A 21252-nucleotide genomic window follows, 5' to 3' on the forward strand; every position below is an offset into this window, starting at 1 on the left:
TAAGAAAAGAGCAAATGCTTTTTGCTTGCATTGAAAATACAAAACAATTTAATGTACAACTGTTTAAAACAATGAAGAATGTAAAAAAAGAAAAGTGACCACAACACCTGCACAAGTGACCGTGGACAGTTTGATCTGAGGGTGAATGTACAGAAGGACAGCAGTTTGGCCAATGAAGCATGTGAGTACCCAAGCACAATTATACACTCCAACTCCCACTGTTAAAAGTTTCTCAAAGTGGAAAAGAGCTAAAACATTTATTTGCATCAAAATTATACATTTTAATTTACAGGCCCTTCCAGCATTAACTTAAAAAGAAAGAAGGAAAGAAAAAAAATCCCTGCAACAAGAGAAGAGTCCGGCTGATGAAAAAGACCCGACCTTTCGTGTCAATGTTTGGTCTAAAAATCACAGTAAGATCGAGCAGCTGGTCCCATGCTGTAAAGAAAGATGTCACTGATGCTGTGAGAGAGAAGAAAACAAAAAAAGCTTTTTTAAAAAAGTCTTATGAATATATGGCCATATACTCATAAAAGTGACTAAAAAGAAAGCGGTGAAGGAGCCACTGTCACTTGGCAGGGCGACGCTCAAACAAATATGCATTTAGTAAAGTCTTGCCGAGGGACGTCTGAGAGCATGTGGTGGGGGGTCTGCTGGTTGGGTTTTAAAACAAGTGCATGTTCCACTTGGAGGGTCGAGCGCTCAGTCAGTGCTTGTTGTTGGTCTCCTCCTGGCCCGAGCTGGAGATGGCGTTCTGGGGTTGGGTGGAGCCCGAGCCCAGGCCGTACAATCTCCCACAATACTTTGCGTCGTCGATGTTGTCTTCGAAGAAAAGCTGCAGACAAAATATAAAGTTTCACTGACATGACTCAAACACTGTCTCAGGTGTGCAAACAGGAATGTTGTTTGATCAAAACTTGCTTAATTTGTATCTGATTTCCATTAGTTTAAATTCATATTTATTTTCAAAGAAAGGACGTTTGGATTCACAAACATGCTAAATAAGTCCAGTTTGAGTTTAGTGAATAACATTAAATATTTAAAGTGGTAAATTACATTAAACTACTGTAATATCTGATCTTTTGACTCAGATCTCCAAAGTAACTCAAAGTTCGGATAAAGAGCAAACATGAGCATTTAATAATGCTGCAGATGCCATCGTGAGTTCTACCAGAGATCAAACCGGTATCTGTGAGAGCGTACCTCCTTCATCCTGAAGAACGCCATGCCTGTAAGCAGTGAGTCGGACCCAGCCTGATGTTGCCGTCCAATCCTCTTCAGCTCCAGTTGGTCTGCCACTTCCTGTAGCCCTCCCTGCAAACACACCACGGTCAGATATCTGTCAAAACTCATCCTGATCTGATCTGACAGATGTCTTCTATTTAAAAGCGAAGCCATTAACAGCTTCAAGTCTAGCCGAAGCACCAACTCAGATGTAGTGACTCAATTATCCAGGTTTACCTTCAGGTTCTTGCAGCTTTTCATCAAGTACTTGACGTCATAGATCGCTGGGAAAAACAAGTTGAGGATCTGAAAGAAGTCGTGCTCCTCCTCGGGAAGGCGTGCATCCGTCAGGAGCTTCACCAAGTAGCCAAAGTCATACCCACTGAGGACCAAAGGACAAGAGGACAGCTGGGTTACACTGATGATGTCTAAAGAATTACTTACAGTCTTCTCTGCAGGAACGAGACTTATTTAAAATTATTTCCCGAAATGAAATTGAGAAATTAGGTGGACTGTGTCTTGGAGAATGTAACAGATGTCTAAACTGATCAGGTTCAGCCTTTTCATTTCCACCAGTATCCACAACTTTTAGTCCCAGGAGCTTTAAAGGAAGTCAAATGTTCCCTTCTTTCAGCTTATTGCTTCTTTGGGACACTAAAATTATTTCTCAGAGTTTAATTTAGATCCCGGTGACCATGGAATCCATTTCCTTCAAACCTCCTACTCTTTGGTTAAAGTTCCTGGGATAGAAACAACGCTAAAAGAAACAGAGATTCAGAAACTCGTTGAACACCTCACAGATGCAGAAATATCACAGAAATACCTCTAAGAAAACGGTTCAGTTTGCTTTAACACTACACATGCTGAGCTTCATTCATGGTTTTAGAAAGGTCTGCAGAGAGCAACGTTACACCATTTATTTATTGTTAAAATCATTTTTTTATTGTATACAACTAAAAGGTGGTGTAGGGTGCAAACACATGACTGACCTGTGGAAGGAGAGCCACTTGACGTTTTCACACAGCACCAGGCCGGACGTCATGAGGAGCTCAGCAAAGTAGAGCGTGTCGATTCCCTCCTCTTCGTGTTTTTTAAACTGGAGGCCAGAGTTCTGAAGCAGGTCTATGGAGTCTTGCGAGTACATGTCTTCTCTGGAAGGAGAACCGGAGAAAAACACATTTAGTAAATTCACACTGTTTAAAAAAGCTTCACGCTTTGAAATGTGCCTTTTTAAACAGCCAGCAGGTGGCGAATCCCGCAGCTGCAAAAAGACCTGCGGTTGTATAGACATCTACGGGGAAAAAAACAACCCTTTGGCTCTTTTGATCTCATCAGGAAGTCACAGAGCAAATTGTCAGTTACTATTTCAAAACTTACCAAATATGACATAATACTCATTTTGTATTGTCAAAGAGGGCAGCAAAGCAGGGTATGTCTGAAACTGTCAGTGTGCAGTTTGACCCTTAACTACAGGACTTTAACCAGAAGGTGCTGTAAAAGCCAGCTGTGTCCATCTTTTACATACAGTCTGAGTGCAACAATCAATTTACAATTGCTCTAACATGATTTCAACTTAGTTCCAAAGACATGTAGGCATATGGTGGAGATGAAGTTATAATGCAGCAGGTGGTTAAGTCAACCCTTCTTCTCTACATTCAGTCACAGTCAGTACACTAAAACGTTCAGATGGTTGCAACACAATGAAAAGAACGAGGATTTAAAGAGAGTCCACTCACGTAAGGTTAAACTTGAAGTTAAACTGCCACGTTGTTGTGCCAGGGGGATAATCTCCTTCCTCATTCATGAACGTGAGCCCAAGCTGGATGATCTTCAGGAGGTCGACATTGCACCTCAGCAGCTGGTACTGGTAATCCACTGTGCTCCGAAACTCTCCAATCGGTCTGACAACAACTCCGGGGAACTCTGTGTCCTGGTGAACAATATCAACAAGTGTTTGTTTACAGTTTTTCTTCACTCAGAAATCTGTCATTACTCACTGAAATAAGAGCCTGAGAGCAGTGAAAGCTAAGGAAATGAGTAGCCATGAGTCTTTTAAGGACATTTAGGTAAATTTTACGATTAAATATGAAAATAATATTTGAGATCAACTGCCCCCCCCCCACAGAAAACATCAATAAACAGAGATTTTAAAAATAAATAAATGGGAGCAGGAAAAAAAGATACCAATAGGGCAGGTATCTAGAGACAAATGTCATTTGTAAAACCACAGCTACTAAATTAAAAAAAGACTATATCACAAAATTCACCTCAAATTCAACTGTGTAAAAACATTGGACAAAGAAATTAGGCCATCACGCCAGAGACTCACCATTGCAATGTAATTGTAGCTTTGAATAATCTGCCGAATCTTCCTCATTTCGTCCTCAACATTGCTCGCCCAGACCTCACAGATTATCTGACTGGAATCTGTAAGTGCGGCTGGCATGTTGGCAGGTCAGGTGAAAAAAGCCCAACAAAAGCACTCGTTACCGAGGCGGCGGGCGGCAGTACACCGAAAAAGGAAAAAAAAAAGAAAAAAGAAAAAAAACACAACTCTGGGGGAAGATGAAAAGAAAACTGGTATCAGAAGAGAAGGCCAATTAATGCTTGTAACACGAGAAAAGAACACACACATATGGGAATACTTTTCATTTTCACATTAATAGAGAGGTTTGCAGTCAAGTCACTTAATTATCTGTATTCTGGTAAATTTTATTCATCAATTTGTACATCAGTTCATGATCGTAGGGTTGCCAGACAGTCAGACACCTGAGGTCGGTCTTATAAAGCAGGATTGGGTCTTATTAACACAACTTCAGGGTTAACTCTTTCCAGTGTTATGAGGCTAGTCCAGTGCTAAAGAACTCACGGCCAAATTTGTTCAACAGGGTATGTTTGAGATATGAAATCCACACCTACTGACAGTTCAACCAATTCAATCAATTCTCTGGAAAAATCTTTGGGAAAACCAAAATAAACAAACAGAAAAAAAAGGTTTAAAGATCCACCAGACCTCAGTGCATGAAGAGTCAAGTTTTTGTGTTTCCGTGATGAGAAATTTGGGTTCTCTTGATTTTTCCTTGACAGCTATGCAAAATTTTGACACAACTTTATTGCAAATTACAAATTTGCACATAGGTTTAAGTCTACGTGTGAACTCTGTTTTCATAATTATCATTTACCTATAAAAACCAGAAGTGAAACAATGAAACTGTCGCTTTCAGCTTGTAGTAAGTTTTTACGGTGTTCACATTTTCTAATAGTATAGTTATGACCTCCACTGGAAAATTAGTTGTTCTCTTGCTTATTCATCAGTATGATTGGTTATATGCTGCCTCCACCAGCTTTTTTATGTAAACATGCTTTTAACTAGATAGAGAAACCCTGGGTAAACTTGTCGGGTTGATAACTACCTCCGACCACTTACCGTAATTGTCGGGCTATAAGCCGCTACTTTTTGCACAAGCTTTGAACCCTGCGGCTTTTAGTCAGGTGCGGCTTTTCTATGGATTATCCATGATTTTTGTCATATCGTAAGACGATTTGTTTTGTTTGTTCCGCTGTTGTACGGCACTACGTTGCCTGGCGGAAGGGCATGTGATCAGACACACAGTATCGGGGTTCAAGAGTGGTGTGTTGGTCACGTGTCCATCCGCCAGACAACATAGTGCCGTACAAGTAGCGCGAAAAACAAACTTCAAAGTAGCGCTACACGTTCAGCGGGAGTCGTGGATGATGTGCGGCGATAAACTTGCGAAAAGCAAGTTATGCTCAACTCCACCGGTGGATTCTGACAGCGTGGAAAAGTGTGAAAACATCAATGATCACCAACGGATTTCGAAGGGCTGGACTGCTGCATGATGGAGAGGAGGACCCCGCCACGGCCCTTCTGAGGGTGTTCGACTCTGACACTGACAACGAGGATTTCTTTGGTTTTGAAAGTGACAACGAAGGAAAGAAGCTGAGAGTGGATGATGAAGCCACCCTGAGCCTGTTCGTATCCGACACTGGAGAAGAGGACTTTGGTGGTTTTAGTGGGCAGGAAGATGGTGGTGAATGACTGACTTTTCTTCTTGTTAAAGCCGTGTCACTGCACCTGAGCCTAAAAGGTAGTCTGAATCTATTTTTCTGGTGTGCTGTAGGTTATTGTTATGTACTACATTTGTTACTCATTTATGAAGCACAGTACATGTTTCCTACTTGTAATTACTGCTACTTGTACATATACCTAAAAGGTTATGCAAATATGTACTCATAACTTGTTTTTCAAAATATTAATAAAAGGGGTGTCTCCAAACAGCCATCTCTTTCCTGACAATTCCCTTTGTGCATATTCTCTTACATATGATAAGTCAACATTGAAACACCTGCGGCTTTTAGTCAGGTGCGGCTAATGTATGTACAAAACAGGATTTTCCCCTGATTTTAGCTTGTGCGGCTAATATTCAGGTGCGCTTTGTAGTCCGGGAAATACGGTAGTTAGATTGCTTATATTAGATAAATTAATCCACACAAAAGAGATAAAATGGGTACGATGGTTATACCATATCCGATGAAGCCAGTACAAATTTTTGTGTGATAAAAACATTGTGACATCAAGCACAGGATGATCCCATGCGTTTAGTGCGCATACGCTGTTGTATACAACCAGGATATGAAGGTACATGAGAGAAACTAGCAGCTGGAAATGTGTGACCCAAAAATAAACAAATGACTTCTTCATCAAGCACAGCTTGAGCTCTCCGTAGTAACAATCCATATGACAGGAAGAGCAAACAGTGGATGGAAATTAGTGATACGGTTGCATGGTGACAGAGGGGCACCTATTCCTCTATTTTTCAAGTTGCAAGTGGATCTCTAAAAACATTGTGCAACTCCTGAAAAAATATGGTTACTTTACTTTAGTAAAAAACTGTTCAGCAGTTATACTTCCTCTTACAATTTAAATAGTGAAATAAATACTATAAACGGTGCTTCAGCTAGTCATATGTCATCACAAACTTCGTTTTGAAATATGTAAAACGTTAGTAAATTAAACCCACTTTTAAAAAAAAATGTTTAAAATCAGTGGGGGTTTTTTGTTTGTTTGTTTGTAGCAAATTCCTGGTCAAAATCTCACTGGTGGACATAAAGAGAATAAATACATACATATATAGATAAGTACGTAAATAAAATCCTGAACTTTACTACAAAGACTACGGTATACAACGTAACGTAAAAAAATTAATATAACCACTAAAAACAGTAATCAGTACTATAGTCATATGGGTGTGAAACACGAAAAAACAACCGAGGATGTGCCGTTTAAACACGCAGCACTAAGAACAAATCAAAGGTATTTTAATTGAAGGCTCTTTCAGCCTTCTACCCGTTTTAAGTGTGGGTTATTCTACACATCCAGTTTTTAGAAGTATCGAGCTCATGAACTTAGACAATGCTCCAAAATAACTACCCATATAAGTACCCTGTGCTGACCACCGAGCGGCGACACTTTGTTCTTGAAGGACTTTAACCTGTTACTGAAAGGTGTCCCATTATAGTGATGCCTGCTGTTACAGTGACAGGTATAAAGCGCCTTTGTGTTACCATGACATCATGAAGAACTCACATTGGCTTTTGTTTACGATACTAGACTAGCTAACCCAAATGCTAAATGCTAAAATGAAAAAAGCACAAGGGTCTTTTTTGGGGGGAAATTGTTGCTAAAAGTTTGAGAGCTTTTAATAACGTGCAGCTTAATTTTTTTTTTAATAAAACTGACGACACTGCAAAAAAAAATATTGAAGCTAGCACGGCGTTTAGCACGAATGGCTAACGTTTACGAGCTAAGCCTCGCGTTGTCGGGAAAGCTACCATCACGGAAACGGAGATTACATAAAAGCAGCTCTGCTTTTCTACATCTCATAGTCTCACTATAGTTGAACGCACTTCAACTACACCACAGCGCTGCTGTGGAAGAATAAAGAAAATAATTTACCTGAAAATTTCTTCAACGTACCCTTCCAAGCTAGGTGATAGCACCCCTATCTTCTTCTTCGCTTTCTTTCTGCTGTTGCTGCTTCTTCCTCTTTGCGTTTATTAGGTGAGAACCTTCAAATGGGCACTGCGCCACCCATCGAACCGGAGAATATAAAGTGATAAGATGACATGCTGGGGTACATTTGTTTCCATTTTTGGATATTTTCATCTTTATTTATTTTTTGCTTTCAAATATATTTTTACTTTGAATTCCCTAACGTCTAGATGGTTTCACTTCAGACACTTCAGGATTACCTTTAAATTTTTTTGTTGCGCTTTAACTCAGATATTCATATATCTACTTCTTATAACATATACATTAATAAATTTCACTGGTAATCTAATTGTAATGTTGTAAACTGTGAAAGAGGTGCTTTTACATTGATCTGGATAATCCCTCCACCATAAGAACTATTTTCTACCAAAGACACAACCACAGTGAAAACAGTCAATTAGCCAGACTGAAAAATTGAAATGATAATTTCTATAAAGGATTAACAAAAAACATGTCTGGTTTCTCATCAGACCAAGGATTCTGTCACGAGATTAATTTAGTCACGAGAAGCCAAAGAAAGTATGTGCGCACACAAAAAGTCAAAAACCACTGACAACATGTAACCCTGCAATTTAAACACAAAAAGCTTGAAGGAAGCACATTTATTTGAATCTCATCTCAGTAATATGCCATAGCGTACAGTATATTGCTCCATATTACTCCGAAACCATAAATTTACATGCCCACAACACTCAGCTGTTAGCAGTCCTCTATCTTCTTGGCAGACAGAAGTTTTCATGTTGGATAGATGACAAAAGGGGAAAGCAGGCTTATAACACTGACACTTACAATCATCATGTTTGTATACCTCACTAATGAGTTTTATTTTGCTGTGCACTGCTTTTTTATTTCATTGATGGAAAAATTGATGAAACAATGGTTTTCTACATGGTACCTACAGGCTTTGGGGATGGACAGTAAGGACAAAGCAGACATGGAGTAAATTATAAGCTGTGGCAGGACAGGATGTTCAAACTTTTTTGATTGTCAACATTTGAGCTTGTACATTTTTGTACAAGAGGTAACCAATCAATATAAAGTTGGTTCAACGGGAGTTTCAAGTTAAATGATAAACTGTACAGTATAAGAAAAATGAGGTTCATTTTGAATTTGTGAACAAAGCTGCTTAAAAAGAGACCAAAAGTATAGAGCAGGAAATGAAAATAATACGTCCCTTTCAAGATTTATTATTCTATTTCTCCTAAACAAACTGAAACTCTGAATCTCAACTCAGCATCGCTTAAACATTTAGACGATTTCTTAAAGGTTTATTTAAAATGCTCTTACAGAATGCAAGGGCATTAATGTAAACTATTGAAGCTATGTGACCAGCTTGTTGGTCTTTTTTTTTTTTTAAATGCTCCACGACTTTTCTATCAAATCTAGTAAAAGTGGTGCAGTCGTAAAAGAAATGTTGGCTCAAAGTCTTCTTTAAATCTGAGGCTGTCTATAGAGAAAAAGAGACGTTGGCTAGAACGAGTGCTGACATGCGATGGTGCAAAATTTAAAATTGATATTGGATGTAAACCTAGAAGGATGTGGGTTTAAAACAAAGGGAAAGAAAACTCCAAATATCATCCTTCAGTTAGCCAAAAAGCAACAGAACTGTAGGCTTATCACATTCAGTCTGCCCCTGATTTAAGGACAAGTTGCCAAAAACTAAAATTATTGTGTCTTGAAGATTTTAGCAAACACACTTAGAGTCCAGCTGCTCCAGGACCAGCAATGATTTGCTTTGCAGTAAGAGTGAAGCCTCATGTCTACATCTTACCATTTATTTTGTTAAGATGTTCTTTTGGAAACAAGTTATCACTGGTTGGTATCCTGTATGAGATGCCTGAACTAAGTGAATGAATAACACCCAAGAAAAGGTAGTGTATTTTGTGCAATGAAAGTAAAAATTGTTCTGCGTTCATTATAAATCCACACTGTTCTTCTTCTTCTGTACACCAATGACTTCATATAACATACAGTCCAAATAAACCAGCAATGCGCAGAAAGGTAACACTGTTTGACAAGAAAACATTTTCTCTCCTAATCTCAAAGTAGATTTTGTCTTGAGCTGAAAAACCAGACAACTTAAACATTTTAAAGATATGTCAGTTCTCTGCTGAGACTCTGAGCCCCAGCTTAGTGGCTGTAGTGGAGTGCAGAGGTCAGGTTAGCGGGTCACTGCTGCGTAAGCTGAACTCTCCTCTCGATGTGAGATATCTCCAGTATTGGCATAAGGAGCTGGAAGGCATCCTGGATGTAAGATGCACTGTTGGATGCCTGTGTGGGATTTAAAAAACAAAGAACACGTTAGTATGAAATATCAATCTCCAAATGTCCATACTAATGTCTGTTAATCTATATGGGGTTTTAAAACTCAAACTTCTACAAGCAGAGATCCTGATGAAGCAGGATGAAGTGGTGTGGAGGAACTAGCCAACCAATTTTAAATCAGCTTTTGCTTTTGGTCACACTTTGTATAAAACACCATAAAATCAAGTCTCAGCACAGTTTTCTCTGACTATTAGAACGTAGCTTTCGTGTTGAATAGCTGTAAATCTTCTCCTGACATCTAGTCATGTTTCAGTCATGAGCTGAAATAATATTTCTTTGACAAAAGTCTTAATTTACTCTAATATCATTGTAGCACAGTCCTTGTCAAGACAACCAAAAGTTAAAGTGCTCTGAGCAGCAGATAAATAAATTGTTTTGTTTATTTTAGCTATAGTAAATATTTTTGATATACTTTTCTTGCAATTAAGTAACAACGACAGTCAGATAACTGATTCTGTTCTGTTCTTCTGCTGAAGCAATGAGCTGATACGACTTCTTAGTTTTAAATTACAGGAAATGATTATATTGAGGTTTCTCCAGAACCCTACTGGCTGGAAAAATCAGACATCTAAAGTAAGTCATCAGGAATTTTACAGACAACACAACTAAGGAAATACAGACTAAATGAAGAAGGTTCGAGAATTGACCCCTGTGGGACACCAAATCAAATTTAAAAGGAAAGACGAGAACGCTTCTTGTTTTACACGAACGGACCTTTAACTGACATACTGAACTGCGAAGAATCCCAAAAGATGAGGATCTCTATAAAGTAGACAGTGCCAGAACCCCTGGTGTGTTGTATGTATTCGAAAAACAAAAACATTTTGGACAATTCCTTAATGAACATATGTTGGCTGCAGTAATATGACAAACCTCTAAAAATACTCCTGTTATCAGGGGGTTGAGGACTTCTCCCTTCTCGTTTGACTGTAAAACAGAAAAAAATTAAATTCAAATGATCTCTCTGTGGAACAAAGAATTAGTGGTTTGGAAGAGAAAACACTGCAAAGAGAAGCATAAATTAGGGTTTGACATAAAAACAGAAAAATGTGGATGGAAACAAAATGATGAAGTTTGTGGCTAATGCAGATCTCCTTCTAAAATGATATTTATAATATAATAACTGTGAGACATCAGCTGAACTGCTTACTATGATTCCTTATCAACAGTGTGATAATATGAAGAAATAATAAACACGTGGAGGTCAGATTAACAATAAATGACATCAGTGGAAAATAAAACATCTGTTACTTTTAAGACTTTAAATTTACATAGTAAATATGAAAATCTAAGTGTGGTGGGACAAATGCTTTACAAGCATCAGGTATCAGTGACGCCCTGACGTTAAAACAGATGGATAGGATCTTGAAACTTACCCCTGCTGCTGTCAGGCAGGAAGTAAACTTCTTGGACAGCAGTGAGATTTCTTTACACAGGACAACAGTTAACCTGAGAACAGACAGCATGACAAAAGGTATACAGTTAATTAAAGTGCACAGAAAAAGTGAAATATCCCCACCCCTGAGTCCCCCGCTCATGCTGTCTTACTGTGACAGGACGCTGGCCTCTGCACTGCCATTGGAGAAAAGGATCATCTCAGCCAGTTTGTGGAAAAGCTCGATGGATCTGGCCGTCAGCTCGGCCAGACTCCTGATAGCTGCAGCATGAACCTCCTGACAAGATTCAACACACACACCATTGCTACTTGGTCAAATCCTGCAGTCAAGTATTACCCTCAAACGTCCAATACTTGCAATGTTGGACACTGAAAAAATATATATATGTTGATGATGTCAGTAAGACATACCTCCACACTATGCTTCTTCACATCCTCCTCATTTACATCTGTTTCCACATGCTGTTTGGTCAGCTCACTAATCAGGCTGGCGGAGCTCTTACAGGCCTGTTGGATGTTAGCAATCATACTTTAACAGGAAATTGGCGAGTTGAGAATTAGCAGTTACTGTAAATCAGAAAGAGACCAGTCTAATAGATTTAAAAGCTATGAGTGTATCTGACATATTTCTGTTACTTTTCCCATCAAATTAACGACAAGGGAGACAAGTTAAGGTCCTTGTAACATTTCGAATAATGAGTCAGAAACTGGCAGGAATATGATTCTGCACAGTGAATTGTTTGAGCTGTACCTTGCTCAGTTTGTCTGCAGTTGCAGAAACACTGAGGCCCTCCATGGCCTCCTTTAACTCCCTCTCAAACTCTAATCCGTCTTCATCTGCAATTAGAAATGCACCATCATTTATTTCAGGTTCTTCTTGCAGCTGTGAAACTTTTATAGCTGATTTAAAAGACATTACCTTTACTCTCATCAACTTCCTCATCATCGAACTCCACCAGGGAGAAGGAGCTTTTGATTTGGTCGAGCTCATCTCTGAGCTCAACCAGCTCGTCTCCTGATAGAGTCAAGAGCACCGACTTCACCTACAGCACACACAAGAGAAAATACTTTACTAGATTCCCCAGAAATGTAAAGCATAGAAACAGTGTCTTTGTATGTTTTTAGCTACAGCAGAAGTGATATTTTGGCAGAGACTTTCATTGTACCTTTGACTCACTCTCTCGAGATAGAATCTCCAGAGCTTCAAGGTGTGACAGACCCTGAAATTCATCAAACAGCATCCCGTAGTGAGCGACCACCTTCTTGTCTGAATTTGCCGAGTCTTTGTCTGCTGACTGCAGCTCCTCTCGCTCCTTCGCCTCCCTCAGCACCTGAGAAACAAAGAGTGACAGAGTTGAGAGAGTGTGACACATGATAAGGGACACGGCTCCAGAAATCTATGCCATCCACTAAGCTTTAAAGTCTTCATATATATATGTTCCCTCTTGTCCATTAAGTTTGAGTGAGATTTTAGGATTTTAGCTTGGTTTTGTATTTACTACCTACCTGAGAGAGAGTGGCGTTCCGTCTCATCAGTCCTTTGGTCTTTTTAAAGCCAGGATCACCTTCTGCTATCACGTCCATCGTCTTCTTCCCAATGAACTCAAGAGCATCTAGACCTCCTGTTATCACGGTCTTACCCTGCGAGGAAGCCCAGTTTAAACTTTTCTTTAAAATATGAGCTAAAATAAATTCCTAACTTTTGTCAAGTGAGAACAGTCGCACCAACACACAAGTGCTCTCTAGTTTTAAGCATCAGCTTACCGTGCTCTGGACGACGCTACTGAGTGACGACAACATTCCCATCGCACTTCCCACTGCTGACGATTCATCTACTGCTTTGTCGGGCTCCATGCTGGTGCCATCTACAGGAGAAGACACTAACGACATAAAAATCAATGTCCAAGGATTACACGAGAGAAAAAAATAATAATTTAAATGGGTCAATTCAATTAATTTCATTTTCATTTGGACAAATCTTTCCTTCACAAAGCTATGGGACTTGAAGGAACTCAGTAGCCTAAAGATGTTTAAATCAAAATGAAAGTAAAACTCTATTAATTTGCTGCTGTAACATCAGAAACGGAGTACTAAAGCAAATATATCCACTTAGCAATCTACAGGATCAACAATTTTCTGCCACACTCTGCCAGCTCCCGTCTTATCTGAAGTACCGGTGTTGCATTTTGCTTTTATATTAATTTTGAATTCTTGGCAGATCTCCATCAGCCAGTCCTCTCTGACTGAAGTGATCAACATCTGATTGGTTCATTAGCAGCAGATGAAAAGTCAAATCAAATGTGCCCATTAAAGTGTTTTGATACATCTTGATCATCTTGACTGGAGAGCCTGGCTTTATTGATCCTCCAGGTTCTAACAAACATTTTTCATATTCACAATAATGCGGCCTTACCCTTCTGTTTCTCTTCTTCCTCCACCTGAGCTGACAGTTCGGTTGGACTGGGGATTCCCAGTGATGTCTCAGCCTTCTCGATCACCTGAGTGATACCTTGGCCTAAACAGACAGAAGACATCAGTACATATAGCAGAGAAGCTTTAACAGTAACAGAATGAAAAAGGCCAAAGCAAGACTACGTTTAAACAACAAATGACTTGGTGTTGTACTATTTTTCAGAGGAGCCAACTGTGTACTTGTAAAGACTGAGTGATGTGTTGGATACTCACCCACAGTGGTCACAGTAGCTGTTGCTGTGGATAAGATGGATTTGCCCCAGCTGCCCCAGTAACCCCAGCCACCCTGAGACACGGTCGACTGATTGGATGTCTGAGAATGAGGACAGAAGGAGAAAGAAGAAAAGACACAAAACAGATGTTGTGAATGAGTAAAACAGAAAGATGACTTCAACAAGTGCCTTTTAGTGGTTTCACAGAAAACCATTAAAGATTATGACAAACGCAGCTTGTTTAAAACTCACATTTCACACAAGAATAACTATCCAACACATCAGACCATTTAGTCTAAGCCCATTAGGTTGTTAAATCATCCAATAGATAATTAGATGACATCGCACATCAGCAGGGTCATTAAGAATCTCATGTGAAAGTGTTATTGCACCCACGCTCATCAGGTATCACACTTCCCTGTGAGATAGCTTTACAGTGTCAACGACCAAACACACAAGCTTCTTTTGAAGATGTTTATGTGACATGATATGTTGCAGGATGAAAAAGAAGTCATGATGGAAATTATGGCTTCAGCTCTTCTCTTTTTGCAATCATCTTTAGTTCTTCGAGTATGAGCAGTACTTCAATTTCTACTACCTCTGCTGGCTGCTCATCCTCTTTTGGAGTCTCCTGAACTTTGGCCGCAGGCTGGGTTTCTGGCCTCCTCCTGGCTTTTCTCGTCGGAGCTACATCAGTGGAGATGTCAGGTGTGGATGGAGAGGAGCTGTCAGGGGTTCGAGCGGGAGAGACATTCTGCTTTTCCGGCGCTGCCTCTGCACCCTTGGCTGCTGCACAAGAAGCTTCACTGTCTGACATGTTACCAAATGTCTCAGTGCATACCTGGAAAGAAAGAGGAGGAAAAAAAGGCACTGCATAAACTCTGGCAATAAACAAAATGATTTGCTTGTTGCTTTGGATACTAGCGGAAATGCCAGGTACTGGTTTGTAGTTAACTCTCTTGTGCACTTCTCACCTCATCACGTGTCAGTCGACCTTTCAACTGAGTCAGTCAACTTCACTTGTGAGTTTAATTTTTTTGTTTAATTATTATTATTATTATTATTATTATTATTATTATTATTATTATTATTATTATTAATAGTAGTAGTAGTGATAGCAGTAGTAGTATTCAGTTTCAATCATGAGTAAATTCAGTTCACCTCCCAGAGGAGTCCGGGTTCCTTTTTTTTTTTTCCACACTAACACACATTAAAAAAGTACTGAAAATTTTACCTTCATATTATGAATATTTTCAAATTAAAAGTCCCTTGATGTACATGGGCTGGGATTTCAATTTGTGTTACTTTTTCAGAATTTTTAAACCTTCATAACTTTATAAGTACATTTATAACTTTATAAGTTTTTACAGTTAAAAAGAAAAAAACAAAACAAAAAACCCAACGACACTTAAACTTGGATAAGATCTGCAATCGAAACATTTCAACAAAATCACAGCTTCAAAATCAGGATTTTATCAAAATGTACGTACAAAAGAAATGAAAAAAGAAAAGAAAGGTAGAAAAAAAAGAGACCTTTTATATGAAATTAACTGTTTTAAGGGGGGGGGGGGGGGGTGATACATTCTAATGTCAGGGAGATAATCACTAATTTCAAAAGACTTAGTCTTGAAACAGTGACTCCAGTAAATCAAACTTGTGAGGGAATCTCTGCGTCTTTTCATAAAAACAGAAATATTTTGACCGGGGCTTCACAAGAGGAAGAAACACTACATAATGCACTGTTCATAAGCTGTTCTACTCATAAAAACGAGGTGCACTAAATGTTTCTTTAGCTTGGCCCTTAACCAAGGCTTTAACCAACTCTAAGGAGATGTATTTTCTTATGGGTTTGAAGCAGAAGCTTTTCACATCTCCAAGCGTTAAATCGTGGAGCTGTCAGGACAAATCTAATTATTCTTACAATATGAGATTAATGCATTAATCCGACTTTGCATTGCTTTTAGCTATCCATGGGAGCTGGAGGTAGTGATGCTGAATCATATTTAAGTACATAGAAAGTCCAAAGTGACAAAGAAAACAATCATCACACAGAAGAAAAAGTAGGAGTTTGTACAAGTATAAAGATAATCCATAAAAATGTGTGTGTCACGTTTTCTTGTAGTCCGTGGTAATAGTTTAGCGCTGGGATCAATACGTACTGGATGTTTACTGGATTTACTGTTAAGTTCTCCCTTTCAAAACGCTTGCTAACAGTTTAGGAGAACATCGAGTTCGTGTCTTGCAAGTATCCTTTACACGAGCGTCAGCTGTTTTTCTAGCATCGACTGCTGGTTCAACTATAATAAACTAATAATTTAATGAGAAAAAACAAGCTAACTTAAGTTCCTTGCTATTAACTCACCTTTTCTCCTGCTCAGCTGTCAAAGTCGTAATGTTAGCAGGTGACGTTAGCTCAATCAGCTAATAGTTGTAGTAGTTTCCGCTTCCAAATTAAAAATAAGATCCGCCTTTTATTGTTTCGGTTTGCACTTTAGTATCTACACCTTTAGCAACTTCTAGTTTTCTGACAAACACTTTAATGGCTCAGATTTTCGTGCTGTGGTTTTTCCACCCGGATTAGCCACGTCATATTTTGTTTTCAAAGTCTAGCTGTTAGTCACAATGAAAAACACGAATTCCTGTTATTCTCTTCAAAATAAAAGTATGTAGCACATTGATGCTCACAAATTGACTGTAACGTCAAACGTATTAATCTTTATAGAAGAGAAAAAAACAAATGTGCTCAAAGTTTAATTTACAAAAAGTACAAACTCGAACCGAAAAGTTAGGTTAGTAGTTTAGGGTTCAGTTTTTGCAATATTATTTTGAAATGAATCAGTCCCATTAGGGGGGTCTGTCGTCCTGGATTAAAAAAAGAAAACAAGACTTCCGGAAACGTCAAAATAAAATGCGCTTAGTTAATGTATTGCTACTTTAATAATAATAATAATAATAATAATAATAATAATAATAATAATAATAATAATAATAATGTTTAATTCTAACAACAATATACAAATACAAATGACTATTATATCCCTTGTTATTACTTATTGAAAAAAAATAGAGAAACACGATTAAAGATAAAAACTGCTAATGAATCATTGAATAAATAACAAAACGTTCAGTACATAAACTGTTTGACTTAGATTATTTCTTATAAATCGTGTAAAAATGTAAAATAAATAAATAGGCGACAGTGACGTGATCTCACCTACCTGCATGGAAGAGTTGACAGAAAACCACGCCCATTCACTCATACCTGTACTAGGAAGTGAATGGATCGGATGGATTGTGCTTCCTTGGCTGGCACACTCAAGGTAAATTACTAAAATAATTGTAAAACTTCACACTGCAGGCGAAAGCGCATCAAATCCGACTTTTTTGACCCTATGCGACCCATATCCGATCATGGTATGACGGTGTGAACAGCACAAATCCGACATCCGAACTGGGTCACTTTCGTACGTGGTACTGAATCCTATACATATCTGATGTTTTTTGCCACTTGCTGATGGTGGATTTGGCTGCCTTGGTTTCTGTGGGCAACAGGTGGGGATTTGAATGGTTTTAGTTCGAAAACCATTATCGTGCCTGGGACGCTAGTGCGGTAACAAGAACCAGTTTGTTATTTAATCAAGCTGTGTCTGACCTATGTTATATTTCTGTTTAAAACTCGGTGTATTATAGCACCACAGTACCTTTTACTGATACTTTCAGTCTGTAAACGAATTAAGGAATTGCCCACTTTTCCGATAATTTATTCTGAATTGTTAGTTTAGCGCACTCATTAAGCATCACTGTAAATGTGCCTCACGCCTGTCCCGTTCGCCGTATACTTAATGTTATAACCGAGATTTCTTTTCAGTACACTTACACAGGGTTCAGAAAAGATAGATTAAAAAAATGAGCTAAAAGTGACTTCAGAGCAAAATTATAATGTTATTCAAATAAAAGGGTGATGATTTTGTAACTTAAATGTTGGGACATGGAGAAAAATGAGATCAAGAATTCAACAAAGTGCTCTGAAAAAAAAAAAAGATTAAAAAACAAACAAACAAGCAAAAAAAAAAAAACCTCACTGGAAGAAGAGCTTAAACACAACATTTAAACTCAAGTGATTTCCTTTTAATTAAAATTGTCCTGTAAAGGTTTTATGTCCTGATGATTACTGCATAAAATACTAATATACTAAACATTCAAATTTGTGAAATGCAGACGTACATATTATAAAGACACTAAAGAGCTAAGGGCCTGTTGTCATATGACGCTACATCAGATTTGACCGTTGACTTTTCCTGTTTTGCAGGTTTGTCTCGTCCCAATGTGAGCTGAACCTGTGGCTCTTTTCAACATGTTTTTGCCTCATAATCCTCACCTCTCTCACTGGCTCGCCACATTCTTACTGCTCAATTGCTGGAAAGCAGGTGGAGCTCACAATGGGTCAGAGGTGGTGACCTCAATGCAGCGGGCTAGCATCCCACCCATCGTGGTGAAGGAGGGGTCGAGCATGCTGATTACGTGTAACGTGACCGGGACCTATGATAACATCAGCTGGTACAACTCTAAAGGACCCCTGCAGGGTGACGACGCAGGTAGGACGAGGAAATGAAGCAGCGAGATTTTGATCAGCTTCGAGTTCTTTTCGTCCTGCATGGCTTTTTTTTTTAAATCTGAAAGCAATCAAATGAACTGAAAAACATACTTTCAGAGTTAGTGCTCGTGCTGATATTTCAGTGGCATTTAATTCTGAAAGTGACAAAAAGGTTTTATGTAAAGTAAGACACATAAGCACTGCCTTTCAACCAGCATATCAATCACTTAGTCAATCATTGTTACTGTTTTTACCATGAATAATACTTTAGTCACAAACAGTATGTGGAAAAAGGAAGTATGCTTCATTTCATATATAAAATTTTGTGTGTTCAGACACTGAAAACTACGGAAGAGGATTAGGGCCACTGGAAAAAAAATCTGAGATTAAAGTCAGAATTCTGACTTTTTTCTCAGAATTCAGGAAAAGAAGAAAAAAAAAGACGTACCCACTTAGTGGCCCTAATCCTCTTCCGTAGAAAACCCCCTGCTGGCCTACACTATGTGACACACTGCATCATTATTTATCTAACACAAACTGCAGAAGCAGTGTGTGATGAATTAAGTACATCTCATGATTCAGTAGTTTGCTGAACCACCTTTAACAGAAATAAATTGAAGGTCCGTTCATAGCAGTTTAGTCCGGTTGAGGTCCGGACTTTGGCTGGGCCTGTGCAACTTGTGGATTTGCTGCTGTGCTTAGGATCATTGTCCTGTTGCATGAGCCAGTTTTGGCCTAGTTTTAGCTGTCAAACAGTTGGCCTTTAGCAAACAGTTAGTGTGAGGTGTTTAACAAAAATCAAATACAGCTTATCAGCACAAACATGATGCTGGGTATTATTGCCAAACACATCCACGTTGGCCTTGTCTGTCTAAAGGACATTGTTCCCGAAGTCTTTGAGTCTGTTCAGATGTAACTTTGCAAACCTAACTCGTGCTGCCATTTTAATAATTGGACTTCTATGAATTTTAACATAACATCCCGATGTGCTATAATGTGTTACACGATGTTGTATTTAAATAATTGTAGACCCAGGACACTGGCATTGAATAAAACCACCTTCTGTATTTGTACACTTGTTACCATGTCACCAAAAGGTCTCTGTAGGTATTTTAATTTTCAAATACTAAAGAAATCCAGAAATTGTCATTCTGGTTGACTTGCTGAACTATTTGTCAGCAGGTGACAGAGATGTGTACTGATTAGAGTTTGGAGAAAAAGAATGACTGCCTTCTATTTCTTGTCTTTGACAAATTGCCTTAGGTAATGCTGCTGATTAAGGAGATGAAGGAGATTTGAACGTTTTAATGAGAAACTTTGTGGTAAAAGTAAAAATATGTTGTGCGTTATTGCCGCAGGTGGAAGGTGGCAGATTCAAGAGGAAGGCATCCTGAACATCACCGAGGTCTTGTTTGAGGACCGCGGCAGCTACACCTGCGTTGCCTCGAGCGCCAGCGGCGGCACCCAAAACTACACGGTGACTCTTCGCGTTGCCTACTCTGACAGTGGCTTGGGGCTGCATTTCGTCGTTGTGTGCCTGGTGGCCTTCACCATCACCATGATCCTCAACGTGGCCCGCCTGTGCATGGTCAGCAGCCACCTCAAGGAGATGGAGAGGGTCATCAATGAGTTCTTCCGGACAGAGGGCACAGAGAAGCTGCAGAAGGCATTCGAGGTTGCCAAGAGCATCCCCATTGTCACTTCAGCCAAGACGGTGGAGCTCGCCAAGGTCACGCAGTTCAAAACTATGGAGTTTGCCCGTCACATCGAGGAGCTGGCCCGCAGCGTGCCTTTGCCGCCACTCATCCTAAACTGCCGGGCGGTGGTAGAGGAGACGGGGGAGACCGGGAACCCTGCGTCAGAACACATAGAGTCGACTGTGGCGAGAGGGAACAGACAGATTACTGCCCCCCCCAACCCCGACAAGGATGCAGAGGAGCAGGCACTGCTTTCAAGCAAAGGGCAAAGGAATGATGGAGGTGGTGACTACGTCAAAGTGTCTGTCCATACAACTTCTGAGAAGACCGTCAGTGAGGATAGAGGACCCGCTCATGTGCTCCCACCAGGCACACGAACATCTGTGTGATATAAGTAATGTGAATCCCATCAAAAACTAATTTCTGATTGCAAATTAGTGATCAAGAAATTGTTAAATTGTGCAGCTGATTATTAGATAACATTCTTATCTCCTCCCTTTCTTATTTAATTGTGTCACCAAGTCTTGTATTGAAACATCTTGTTTATGATAAGTTATGAATTCATCTGTGGACATTAAAATACTGTTTTCCTTCCTGCTTAAAACTGAATTTCCTTCATTTTGCACATCTATTCCTACGTTATGCTTGCAGTAATCTCCCTTTTTGCACATAATGCAACACACACAAACACACACTAACGTTTGTTTAATTAGTGATGATGAGGAAAGTGCAAAAGGTCCAGCTTTGTTCTCAAGAATCAAAAGCTGTTCCCTAACAGTTCCTCGGTCTCATTTTGCCTCAGTTTGATACAGCAGAGAATAGTAATTTTTTTTCCTCCTTTACCCTCTTGAATATATTGTATTCCTATTTTTTTTTTTTTTTTTTTCAACCCTGCGTGTTGGCTCACCTTTAACTTTGCCTTCTTTGAGTTTTTCTGCACACAGCCGATGAAGCAGCAAGCGCTCATTATCCTCTTTCAGATATCATTTGCTACTCTTCACTTGCGTTCGCTTTGACAGTCAGTGAGCTTCCACAGAGCAAAATGCTGCAATGAAATGTTCTCGTATCGCCGTGTCGATTGTTTTCATGTCAGCGCTTCCTGTCACTCACTTGAAACTCGAAGGCAGATGTAAAAGCCGGAGAAATAATCATCCCAAGACTTATTCCTGTGTCACATATGTGTTTGTGTAGTCATTTGTGAGTAAGGATAGCGGCTAATTGCAGGTTGGGTTTTTTTCAAAATTGAATAAGTAATATGA

General features: G+C 39.2%; 3 protein-coding genes across 5 annotated transcripts; 1 reads left to right on the forward strand and 2 right to left on the reverse strand.

Annotated features, from left to right (window-relative positions):
* Window positions 1-18: 18 nt before the first annotated feature.
* On the reverse strand, window positions 19-7321 carry cnot8 (CCR4-NOT transcription complex, subunit 8). Of its 2 annotated transcripts, none has more exons than XM_086308258.1 (7): window positions 7202-7321; window positions 3554-3779; window positions 2961-3154; window positions 2214-2375; window positions 1462-1606; window positions 1204-1314; window positions 19-835 (listed from the first exon to the last, which is right to left on the reverse strand). In XM_086308258.1, the coding sequence occupies exons 2-7, from the start codon at window positions 3668-3670 to the stop codon at window positions 707-709; spliced, it is 858 nt and encodes a 285-aa protein (XP_086164384.1). In that variant the 5' UTR covers window positions 3671-3779; window positions 7202-7321; the 3' UTR covers window positions 19-706. The 2 variants fall into 2 exon arrangements, with proteins under 2 accessions (XP_086164384.1, XP_086164385.1); XM_086308259.1 differs by having other exon boundaries at window positions 7223-7274.
* A 523-nt stretch (window positions 7322-7844) lies between these two features.
* On the reverse strand, window positions 7845-16338 carry fam114a2 (family with sequence similarity 114 member A2). Of its 2 annotated transcripts, none has more exons than XM_086308261.1 (14): window positions 16065-16338; window positions 14301-14543; window positions 13704-13803; window positions 13432-13533; window positions 12783-12898; window positions 12525-12659; window positions 12185-12349; window positions 11938-12061; window positions 11770-11855; window positions 11430-11525; window positions 11171-11295; window positions 10999-11071; window positions 10496-10549; window positions 7845-9568 (listed from the first exon to the last, which is right to left on the reverse strand). In XM_086308261.1, the coding sequence occupies exons 2-14, from the start codon at window positions 14517-14519 to the stop codon at window positions 9467-9469; spliced, it is 1497 nt and encodes a 498-aa protein (XP_086164387.1). In that variant the 5' UTR covers window positions 14520-14543; window positions 16065-16338; the 3' UTR covers window positions 7845-9466. The 2 variants fall into 2 exon arrangements, with proteins under 2 accessions (XP_086164387.1, XP_086164388.1); XM_086308262.1 differs by having other exon boundaries at window positions 7846-9568; window positions 12783-12883.
* Window positions 16339-16907: 569 nt separating this feature from the next.
* Window positions 16908-20856, forward strand: LOC147320351 (microfibrillar-associated protein 3-like). The gene is made up of 3 exons (XM_086308263.1): window positions 16908-17022; window positions 18012-18297; window positions 19655-20856. Exons 2-3 carry the CDS (start codon window positions 18057-18059, stop codon window positions 20380-20382), a joined length of 969 nt encoding a protein of 322 aa, XP_086164389.1. The 5' UTR covers window positions 16908-17022; window positions 18012-18056; the 3' UTR covers window positions 20383-20856.
* The last annotated feature ends 396 nt before the right edge of the window (window positions 20857-21252 follow it).

This window comes from Aulonocara sp. 'chitande type north' Nkhata Bay, linkage group LG10 (assembly GCF_057382095.1).
Source record: "Aulonocara sp. 'chitande type north' Nkhata Bay isolate Kocher_YH1m ecotype deep benthic linkage group LG10, A_spYH_male_GT1.1, whole genome shotgun sequence".
Lineage (NCBI taxonomy): Eukaryota > Metazoa > Chordata > Actinopteri > Cichliformes > Cichlidae > Aulonocara > Aulonocara sp. 'chitande type north' Nkhata Bay.